Source organism: Physeter macrocephalus, unplaced genomic scaffold, assembly GCF_002837175.3.
Source record: "Physeter macrocephalus isolate SW-GA unplaced genomic scaffold, ASM283717v5 random_10, whole genome shotgun sequence".
NCBI lineage: Eukaryota > Metazoa > Chordata > Mammalia > Artiodactyla > Physeteridae > Physeter > Physeter macrocephalus.
The window spans coordinates 239789-251280 of record NW_021145296.1 but is presented as its reverse complement, the minus strand read 5'-3'; the positions used below and the strand labels follow the sequence as shown (position 1 = coordinate 251280).

General features: G+C 53.2%; 1 protein-coding gene across 6 annotated transcripts; it reads right to left on the bottom strand.

Annotated features, from left to right (window-relative positions):
• Positions 1-550: 550 nt before the first annotated feature.
• Positions 551-9175, bottom strand: LOC102989509 (alpha-N-acetylgalactosaminide alpha-2,6-sialyltransferase 6). Of its 6 annotated transcripts, none has more exons than XM_028483182.2 (5): positions 8688-8937; positions 7820-7874; positions 6105-6195; positions 3938-4117; positions 551-1930 (listed from the first exon to the last, which is right to left on the bottom strand). In XM_028483182.2, exons 1-5 carry the CDS (start codon positions 8935-8937, stop codon positions 1427-1429), a joined length of 1080 nt encoding a protein of 359 aa, XP_028338983.1. In that variant the 3' UTR covers positions 551-1426. The 6 variants fall into 6 exon arrangements, with proteins under 6 accessions (XP_028338983.1, XP_054938051.1, XP_028338986.1 ...); XM_055082076.1 differs by lacking the exon at positions 8688-8937 and adding an exon at positions 7035-7096 and having other exon boundaries at positions 554-1930; positions 7820-7848; XM_028483185.2 differs by lacking the exons at positions 7820-7874; positions 8688-8937 and adding exons at positions 7035-7096; positions 7690-7718 and having other exon boundaries at positions 554-1930.
• Positions 9176-11492: the final 2317 nt, after the last annotated feature.

Genomic DNA, 11492 nt, shown 5'->3' with positions numbered 1-11492 from the left:
TCAATTGATGCAGGAAAAACATCTGATAAATTCAATATCCAGGGATGATTTTAAAAAACTCTTAGCAAACCAGTAAGAGAAGGGAACTTCCTCAACCTGATAACTTCCTCAACCCGTAGCTTCAAAAACCTACAGCCAACATCATATTCAATGATGAAAGACTGAACACTTTCCCCCTGAGACCAAGGCAAGGATGTCTACTCTCACCACTTCCAATACAATGCAGTGTTATATTGAAAGTACTAAACAGTGCAATAAGGCAAGAAAAAGAAATAAGAGGCATGTAGATTGGAAAGGAAAAAATAACTGTCCTTATTTGCATGTCCTTACATCATGATCATTTGCACAGAAAATCCCAAAGAATCTACAAAAATCTCCCAGAACCAATAAGTAAGTTTAGTAGGATTACAGGATATAAGGCCAACACACAAAAATCTATCATATTTCTATATACTAGCAACGAATAATGGGAAACAAAAAAAATTTTTTTAATGCTATTTACAATAGCTCCAAAATTCTTAAAATATTTAGATATAAATCAAACAAAATATGTACAGGATCTATATGTTGGACATATTGAGTTAAGTAAAAATATATTAAATTTTGGGCTTCCCTGGTGGCGCAGTGGTTGGGAGTCCGCCTGCCAATGCAGGGGACACAGGTTCGAGCCCTGGTCCGGGAGGATCCCACATGCTGCAGAGCAACTAAGCCCATACGCCACAACTACTGAGCCTGTGTTCTAGAGCCCACGAGCCACAACTGCTGAGCCCACGAGCCACGTCTGCTGAGGCCCGCGCGACTAGAACCCGTGCTCCACAAGAGAAGCCACTGCAATGAGGAGCCCGTGAACCGCAACGGGGAGTAGCCTCCACTCGCTGCAAGTAGGGAAAGCCCGCGCAGCGAAGACCTAACGCAGACAAAAATAAATAAAAATAAAATAAATTTATTTTTTAAAAAAAATATGTATATATATTAAATTTTATTTCACCTGTTTCTTTTTACTTTTTAAATGTGGCTACTATAAAAATTTTAATTACCTGTGTGGCTTGCATGATATTTCTATTGGATAGCACTGGCCTAGCTTTTCTAGGGAGATTAGTCAGAGAAGGGCATACTGAGGGTGATGTAGCCTTAGAATAGAGCATGCTGGGAACAACTGTGTGCTTAAAGTAAGATGTGCTGGGAATGGTCAACACTTTCCATGAGGCATGCTATGGGGCAGCTCTCCTAGAAAGATGCTAGGAGTGACTGTGCAACCTTAGAGTAGAGCATGCTGGGAGCCCTAGCCTCTCAGAGCCATTCATGCACCCCGGGGGGGAGACGAGGCCATGCAGAACATGTTGGAAATGACTCATGCTAAGAGCTGGACATGAAGCCAACTCCCCTAGGAAACCTGACCAGAAGGTGGCAAGAAGTGACCACACCGTCACAGCAGTGCATGCTGGGAGCAACAGGCCCTCTGGGCGGAGTGTGCTGAGAGGGAGCACAGGGCTGGCCAGAGGGAGCGGGCAGGAGGTTGGTACCTGTCCTTGCCTGTCTCACTCCGGAAGAGGTCATCAAACTGGCGCATGCGGCCAAGAGAGACGGCGTAAGCCTCCATGTTGGGGAACACCAGGCCTGCTCGCTGGATGACGCGCACCAGGCTGCCCTGGGGCTTCTGCATCTTGTTTGGGGGACCCCAGAAGATGAACACGGTTTCAGGGGTCCGGTTGACGAACTCCTGGGGCCTCCGCAGCACACGGAATACGCTGGAATGGGCCACTACGCGGAAAGTGGTCTTGTTGCCCACATCGGCTGAGTAGCCCGTGGTGGGTGCGTCATTCATACGGATTGTGCACTCGGCCCGCTCGATCTCAGGGCCCAGCTTGGTGCCCAGCAGGTGGCTGGAGCTGGTGACAATCACACACTGGTGGCACCGGGAGGGCAGAGTCTGGGGGGGTAAGGAAAGCCAAAACTGTTATGACCACTCAGTGCCAGGCGCTGTGCTCCGTACATCCAGGCCTCCAGGAAGGAGGAATTACGATGTTCATTTTAAAGACAGGGAGGCTGAGGCCCATTCATTCAACATTCAACAAATCTTTATAGCAAGCTGGCTAATGGCCAAGTACAAGGGACAGAACAATGAACAAAAGAGACCCCACTCCTGGCTTCAAGAAGCTCACGGTTGGGGAGACATGGTGTACAAGTAAACGATAAAATAATGCCAGGTGGTAAGTTAAACACGCTGGGAAGGAAATAAAATAGGGGCAGGGGATCAAGAGTGGCAGGAGTGAGGGCTGCTCTAGAAAAGTCACCTGGGGAGGCCTCTCTGAGCTGACACCTGAAGGATGAAAAGGAACCATGCAGGGGAAAGTAGTCAAGCAGGAGAAACAGCAAGACCAGAGGCTCTGATGTGGGATGACCATGGTGTGTTGAGAAGCAAAAGAAGGCTGCTCAGTTGGGGCAGAGTTAAGGAACAGAAGAACAGAACAGCCATGCGGGGATGTCCCCAAAATCATACAGCAGAGGAGTGCAGGGCTAGGATTTGAACCCAGGTCTATATGGCCACGGAGCCCCCGCCTCAGTCTCCCCAGAGAAGACATCCTCCCCAATGCACCCATGACATTTCCACATCACCCATGAACAGGACAACACCTTGTCAGTAGGAAAGGGTGTGGAGGCTGCCCTGAGCCTCTGTTTCCACATTGGTGAAATGAACAGGTTGGAACCACAAGCTATCTGAAGCCTATTTTCTGCCCATGGAATTCCCATGCACCCTTCAAGGCTAAGCTCAGGTGCCACCTCCTCCAGACAGCCTTCGCTGAGCCCTTACTCTAAGATCAAGCAACATGTCCCATGTACCTCAACCAATGGCTCTGCCAGCTTTCCTGAGCTCCTCCTTTCTGGCTTCTCCTATCAGGCTGGAAACAGCTGCAAGCCAAGCTCTCTCTCATTTCCTGCCACATTGCCCACACTCAAGCCATTCCACTTTCTCCCAGGTTCCACCTTTTAAATTTCTCTTTCAAGGGTCCTTAGGGTAGAAAAAGTCTCAACTGGGAGTTGATCTGTCTCTAAACACCTGCTAATGGGCCCTTTTCCAGTGAGGGTATGTTCAGAGCCCCAGGACCAACACACTGTATGCAAAGACCCCGAGAGATTTATGAGGGTTTTAGTGAGGGAGGAGAGAGAGGTAGGCAGGGCCTGGGGAGACCTCCTCCTAGAAGGTGGAGTCCATGCTTGAGGCCAATAATTTTCTCCCTGACCCCAGGGAAAACATTAGAGCTCAGAGGACTACAGGGTGAACTCCAGAAACACAACCTGAATTTCATGGTTACCCAAGGCCAACAGAAGCCCCAGAATGACTGTTGGCCTCTTGACACAGCTGTAGCTCATCAGGCACTGGGGCAATACCCTGGTTCCTCCCCTCCTTTGCTGTGTGGCCTTGGGCAAGTGACTTCACCTCTCTGAGCCTCAATTTCCTCATCTCTTCAAGGGAGATAAAGCTAACCTCACCGGGCTGGTATGAAGATTACTGCTGATCACAGTGCTCAGTGCACAGCAGGCAATTGACAATGAGCAGCCATTATTGTTACTGTTGTGTTGTCAAGTACCCTAGTGTCCTACTCCGAAAGCCTATGTAGACTCCCACGCAGAGACAGAGATCAGTGAAAACCAGAGAGACTTTTCCAAAGGGATTCTGACTCAGGAGATGATAGGATATTAGCACTAAGGGTGGGACCTTGGAGAAAACTGAGGCCCAGAGAGAGACAGGGTACTTGTCTGAGGTCACACAGCAAACAAGGGGCTGAAGGCACTGGACTCTTGGGATTCACCCTTTCCTTTAGGAGGGATGGTGGAAGTAGAGAGAAGAGGCGGAGGAGAAGAAGGAGGTGGGAGCAGCGATGGTGGGCAATGGGGAGGATTAGTCTCCAGGCAGCTCCCAAAGAAGCTGCCCTACCTTGTTGCCGAGAATGGGGATGTAGCCATCGGTGATGCTCCACTTCTTGAGGTTGACGGGCCGGCGGGTACGGCCCCGCAGGGAGCCATAATGAAAGACTTCATTGGCACTGTTGGAGCTGTAGAGGATGAGGATGGTGATGAGGGCAAAAAGGATCACGAACACTGCTGACCGCTGCTCCTGGAGAGGGGAGAGGCCAGTGAGGGCCCAGCTGCCGGGCAGGCTCCTTGCCACCTCCCATGCCTGCTAACTCCTGCTCTTTATTCCAGGCCAGTTCAGGCACTACCTCCCCCAGGAAGGCCTCCTCCGGCCCCCTGAGCACCGCCTATCACAGCACCAATCACACTGCATTCAAAGAGCCGTCCCCCTCAATTAAACCATGAGTTTTGAGGGCTGGGACTGAGTCAGCCTTGATCCCCACTGTATCTCAGCTCCCAGGGCAGGGCCCAGAGCACAGAAGGTTCTCAGGGTTTGCTGGATTAGATTGGAAGTGTGAGACAGAAGGATCCTTCCAGTTGCAGCTGGAAGGATGCTTCGAGACAGGTGGGACATTCCAACGAGAGGGTCTAGGTCTTCCCCAAACAGTAACTCTTTATAAATGTTTACCATTCATTTAAACCTGAAGGGAAAGGATCTGGTCAAGAATCAGGATGCGTAGGTAGTCAGGACACCGACAGATGGCAAAGGGCAGGAAAGTGATATCCGAAGTATCCACTGGTATTTATTTGCCTGGGGTCTGCAAGGCTAGGTGGGACCCGGGAGTCCTGGCTCCTTGTGCTGAGCACCCTGGGCTGGTTATTAATGTACTGCTTCTCAGCTCCAGGTCTAATCTTTTTGCCTGCTCTGTGAAAATGGATCTGGGCCCTTTACAGGTTTTTCCTTGCCAGAGAACTGCATAATAAACTTTGTCAGTAGAGGGCGCTGGAGAGACATGACGGGAGGAAGGGAGTTTGCTTCCTGGTTCTGGGGACTTCGGGCCTGGTGCTGGTGCACTTGCTTCTACAGAGCGCATGGCTTCTCCCAGTGGCCAGCAGCTTCCTCCAGCATCCAGCCTCACGCAGTTTGGAAGCAGAGTGCCTCTGATTCCTGCTGCGACCACAGCTTCTCCAGAGTTGCGCTCATGTGGCACGCTCAACCACCAGCAACACCCAAAAAACGTAAGCTTCCCCTCCCTGGAGCAGTTTTACCTGATGCTTGAAGTGTCTCTTGGGAGTTATCTCCTGTGAACAGCCTTCCCTGTAGCCTAGCAGGTGGATTTATGACAACTTCCACAGCACAGCACCACAGTGAGTTCTCTGCCATCCAGTGGCCCATAGCTGTGCCCGCTCCAGCCCAGCAAGGCCTGGGTCTCAACCCTGGGTGTGGTAGCAGCTCCTCTTTTTTTTTTTTTTTTTTTTGCCGTGCCACACGGCTTTCAGGATCTTAGTTCCCCAATCAGAGATCGAACCTGGGTCCCAGCAGTGGAAGCACCAAGCCCTAACGACTGGAAATTCCCAGTGGCTGCTCCTTATACCTGTTATTCCTGTACTCTGTAGAGTTCTAATCCCCTGTTACTCCAATGGCCAATTAAAATTAATAATTCTTTATATTAAACTTTCTCTATTCAAATTACTGTGTGGTTTCTCTTTCTGGATTGGACCCAGACACACCCAGATCACCCCACCCCCAACCCCCAGGCTCTGCCAAAGCTGTAGTGCAGCTAGGAAAGGGGTGTGCAGGGCCAGGCACATAGTAGGTGCTCAGGAAAGCATAAATGAATGGATCATGGGGAACCCTGACACCCTCAGAGGTGATGCTCACAATATCATGTCATTTTTGACTCTGACCACTGCCCCCTCTCCCAGCCTCCCATTTACCTTCACTCCCCACCCCCACCCCCTGCACAGCACTCCACAGTCACCTTCTCGGCCAGTCCTTTACCACAGATGGACCAGTCAAGTCTAGGAGGACAGAGGTGGACCTGGGCCCAGAGAGAGGCAGGAGCTTGCCCAGGCCACACACATCAGTGGCCAGAGCAGGGCTCACACCAGGGTCTCCCAGGCATCAGCAGCTTCTCGGCAGGGAAGAGAGACTTGTTGCACCTGGTTCTGAGGCAGGTCCAAAGGAGCCCATTTCACAGAGGGAAATAAGAAGCTGAGATGGGGACAAGAAATGAAGGGGGACTTACTTTGTTGCTACTCATCTCTCTCCGGCGTCTGCTGAGGGGCAGGGGCCAGCGTCCTGCAGGTGGCCCAGGGGGCAGGGGTGTGGGGTCACACCTGCAAGCCACAGAAAGAGTTATGGCCTGGGTGCCCTCCCCCAAGTCCAGCTGGTCCTAGGCTACCCTCCCCACCCCTGCCAGCCCTCCTACCCACCCATGACTTCAAGGCTCAGGGCTGTACCCATTTTGCAGGTGGAGACACTGAGGCCCAGAAAGGGCAGGAACCGGCCCGATGTCATACAGCCACGTGGTAGCAGAGCCCTGCCTCTGCCCCTGCCCGTGCACTCTCCCACTCTGCTTGAAGGCAGCTGGCAGGACTAAAACTGGCTCCCCTGCTGGGGGGCCCTGCCCCCCACCCAGCAGGAGCCCCATTCACACCCCTACTCTAAACCCTGTCTTATGTTCCTGAGGCCTGGGAATAACATTCCTTGTAGGTCCCCAAACTCCTCTACACTCATACCCTTCCAGGTCTTGCATAAACTGGCCCCTCTGACTAGGACACCCTCCACAATGTTGTTCATGCCCACTCATCCTCCCAGCCTGAGGTGGGCCAGGAATGTCCCCTGCATGCCACCTCCCCGCTGAGAGCTCTCTGAGGTCGCAGCTGGCACAGGGCCTCACATTCTCTGTGGTGTCTCCAGAGCCCTGGAGATGGGTGCAGGAGGACTGCTGAATGACTTCATTCTTATCTTTTTTTTCCCCCTTTAACTTTGTTCATTAATAAGATCTTGGGGGTTAAGGGCTCAGACTCATCTGTCCCATGGTTATAATCACAGCCCCACCCTGGGGCGCGGTGGGGTCCGGGACCATACAAGCCCAGCTCTGCTCCTCACTCCCCAACACCCCCCACCCCATCCACGCAGGACGCAGCTTCTCTGCAGATCTCAATTTCCCCACCTGTCAAAAGGGAGTAAGTACTTGTGTCCAGCCAGCTCCGGCAGCTTCGAGGCCAGAAGGAACTAAGGGAAGGAGAGCGCGCAGAGAGAGAAACTGGGGCCCAGGAGCTCCCCAGCTCCGCCCTTCCCTCCAGGGGCCTCCCATCTCCCGCCACTATCTCCGCCCCCTGACCTAGCAGCTGTTCACTCCTACACCGCCACCAGGAATAGCCAGAGAACCCCAGGCCAAAGGAAGTGCCCTCACGCCGCTCCTGATTGGTTGGGTCTTAACTCCGCCCACCATCCAACCCCGCCCCCTCTCCGCGGGAGCCCCCTCCTCCCAAGCCCAGCTTCAGATTTCTCCGCAGCCAGCCTTCAAAGCCAGGCAGGGAGGCCCCCGGCCTCTCATCCGGACTCTCACAGGGTCCAGTCCCTGCGGCACAGATCAGGAAACTGCGGCTCATCAGAAGGGAAGAGCGGCTTGTTCTTAGACTCATAGCCCATTAAGGCAAAAGTCATCCAGATCCCTGGGTAGTTCCCATCTACCCTGACGCCTCTAGCATTCCAGCTGCCTCCCTGAGCCTCCCCTCCCCTCTCACTACCCTTTCCTTCGGATGCCCCAAGCTCCAGACACACTAGAGCACTCCAGTTCCCAGGCCCAGCCCCCAATTTCCCACCTTTGCCTGAGCTGTGCCCTCAGCCAGGACCACTGTCCCCCTGGTCAGGCCCGTCACAATCCTGCTCTGAGAAGACCATGGTCAGTACAGCATCTCATGTTCAAGTGCGAATCCCAGTTCCACCACTTACTGGCTGAGGGGCCTCGGGCAAGCCATGTGACCTCTCTGAGCCTCAGTTTCCTCATCTGTGAAATGGAATAATAAGAGTAGGTAACTCACAATGTTGTTAGAAGGATTCAAGCAGATGTGGCAAGGGAAGCACAGGATTTGAAAGTGCTTGATCAGTGCCAGCAGCTGTTAGTTTTGTGGTTATTCATTGTTCAAGACCTGCCTCGCCACGAGCTTGCCAGAGAAACACTCCCCTGCCCTCTGATGCATGGCCCAGCAACTTCCCTCTAATATCAATAAATACGGAGCCCTTGCTAAGCATCACCCACTCACTGAATCTTCCTGGCAATTCTGCACAGCAGGGGCTCTTATCCCCATTTCACAGATGAGGACACTTAGGTTCAGAGAGGCAAAGTGCCTTGCAGAGCTGTCCAGAGCCCGCTGGGCTGCCTTATTTCCAGGCTTGTTTCCAGGGAGCAGCCCAGGCCTGAGCCAGACTGGATCTCTCTCAAGGATCCCCCAGTGCTGGAATTGACCAGAGGTCACTGAGTGCGTTCCCAGCACCTGGCCCAGCACCAGAGAGCAGGACTGTTGGGAGCGACTTGCTCAGGCTAGGGAGGCAGCAGCCCAGAGTTCTGAGCCGGGATCGTGGACTCAGCCCCAAGGTGGGCCGAGCCGGAGGGCTGAAACCGTGAGCTCAGGCTATGGGGCCACACCCTGCCCTCTGCTTGGGGGCTTTGCTTCTCCCAGCTCGGGGAGTCCTCCGGCAGGCTCGGGACGCCCCCACGAGCCGCGTGGGAGGAGAGTTCCCGGGAGAAGGGGGAGGGGGGTCCTAATTCCAAATGGGGGTCGCCGAAACCGTGGGTGCACCTAGGAGGGGGACGACTCACCCTCTGCACCCCGCTTGCGCTGAACCCCCCAACTCCAGCACTCCGGGGGGTACGGAGCTCTAGCCTCAGCTGGGAAGAGAAGGGAGGCAGGACGGCGGCAGGGTCCCCGAGCTCTAATGAGGTAGTCAGCGGCAGGAGGCCCCGCGAACCCCGCGACAGCCCTCGGGCGCGGGGACCGGGATCTCCAGGCGCGGTTGCCAAGAGTGAGTGGGTCTAGGGGAGCCCCCGGGGCCCCCATATCAATCTCCATGCCCAGCGGCTCCTGACGGCCCCCCCACCACCACCAGGGGCGCAGGCAGCGCCCCCCTCCCGCTGCCCCCCCCCCCGCGCGGCGCCAGCTCACCTCCCCCGGGGAGCGCCCGGCTCCCCGCGACCCCCGAGACCCCTCACATGGCGCCGGGAGCCAAGAGCCAGGGTCCGCGCCACACCGGCCGCCCAGGCCCCGCCGCAGCCCAGGCCCGCCAGGTCCTAGCGCCGCCGCTCGCCGCTCTCCGGTTCAGGCCTGGGAGGCGGGCGTAGCCTTCGGGGGCCGCGGGTGGCCCCGCCCCTGGGCGGTGCAGGCGGGGATGGGTGAGCGGCGGACCAGCCCTGGCCCAGGGCACCCGAGCGCCTCGCTTACTCCTCTGGGCAGCCTGTAGTGACAACGACAATAACAGTCTTCCGGAGAACATTTAGTGTGGGTCAGGCCCACTTCTACCTCGCTTTACTGTTACCACGACGGGGATGGGGAAACTGAGTCCCAGAGCACACTGCGCTTGGAATCAGTTGAGTTTCTCCCTGGGCACCCCTACCTCGGGCCTCCAGAGCCCTGCACCCAGTAGTCACCCTGGGTGAACTCAGGGATCCACTCTTGGATTCAAGTTCAGCCCTGCCGTCTACTAGCTGTGCGGCCTTGGCACGTTACTTACGCTTCCCCTGCTTCCCGGAAATAGGGAGAACAACCTCACAGGGTGTTGTAAGGATCACAAATGTTACATTACTTCTTATAATAATTGTGGTATTCATTACATCATTTTATGCAATAGTGAAAAATAACTTAAGTAGCCTGGACACCTGGTTAAATGAACCCGCCAAAATGAATGATGCAGATCAATAGGCACCGACAGGAAGAGATGTCCAGGATATTTACAGGATATGTAATAAGTGAAGAAAGCAAGTCTTTAAAATGCATCTCTATAATCACTTTGGAAAACAAAGTTGGAAAATTTTGCATTCTGCTCCTAGGTATATACCCTGGAGAAATTCTTGCAAATGTATGTAACAAAGCTCATAGCAGCAATGCTTGAAATAATACAAAACTGGAAACAACTCATATAGCTATCAAGGAGAATGGAATTTTTTTTATTACATTATGATACGTTCACATGGTGAAATATTATATAGCGGGGGTGGGGGGGAATGACATGGATGAATCTTACAGACATGAGGGGTGAAAAAGCCAAGTCCTGGAAGACAAATGAAACTGCACAATATACCGTTTAAGCATACAGCAGGCAGTAGGCCACCTGTCATAGGACAGGAGATAGTTTTGCCTATAATAGTGATTAAAGTTTTAAAAGCAAAAGTCAAGAGTACAGCAGTCTCTGTGGGGAGGGATGAGGGAGAGGAGAAGAAAGGCAGGGGTGTGCAAGTTATAATAACAAAGGTCTGGTCTTTAAGTGGGACATGAGTTCAAGAGGTTCATTATATGTGTTTTATTTTTACAAGTATAAAGCATGCCGTCATTCGGGTGTAACACAGTATTTTAAAAGGTGAAAAAAGAACGGTAAGTCAAATGAAAATAGATACTTTTGCCTATCATCGTGATTAAAGTGTCAATAGTGGTTATTTCTCAAATGATAAGATTATGGGCCGCTGTCTTCTTTTGGCTTAACTGTATTTTCCAAAATTTTTAAGATAATGGTCAATGTTTTTATATTTAAAAATTTATTTTTAATATAAAAAATAAACTGCATGTATAGCATGATTCCTTTTTTTATACAACTATCTATGCATATATGTTTGTAAATGCACACAAAAGGCTTCTGGAAGAATCCACCCAGGACTACTGGCAGTAGTTTCCCCTGGAGAGTGGATGTGGGGAGAGTGGGGTAGGTGCTATTTTCACTTTCTGCTTCATAAACTTCCAGGTGGTTTGCATTAGACGAATGAGGGAAGTTAATACCACTTTGTTTTTAATTAAAACAAAAGTCAGGGGGCCCCCAAGGTCCAGCCTCCAGGCCATGGAGGCACTGCCCACCAGGCAGTGCGGGGGCGCGGGGAGTGCAAACGGCCAGGGGTGCATGCAAGGCTTCCTGCCCCCTGGTGTCCACCTCCATCTGCTTCCTGAGCCTCAGCCCCATCCTCACCCCAGCCCTCCTCGGCGCCTGAGCCACCCTGCTGGCCACGGGACAGGAAACCACGGAGCAGGAGGCCCGGCAGTCAGGCAGGACACCTGATGAACGGGACTGCTGGGAGCTCAGAGGACGGGAGCCCCTTGCTTGAGGTCACAGGCAGGTTAGAGGCGAGGGGTGGAGGCACCCAATCCACCCCTCGCCCTTCTCCCAGCTCCAGGCCAATGACCTAGACTCCGGAAATAAAAGGGTGCCGCAGCCCAGCTCCTGGACCAAATCCGGACCTGGAGCTCCCCCGTCAGGCCTGTCGTGTCTCTGGGGCCAGGCCTGCTCCAGGAGGCTCTGCTCTAGGGCTAGCTTCCCTTTCCTGGGCCCTAAGAACAATAACAACCATTTCCATAATATTAACAAGGGGACTTCCCTGGCGGTCCAGTGGTTAAGACTCTGCACTTCCACCGCAGGGGGGACAGGT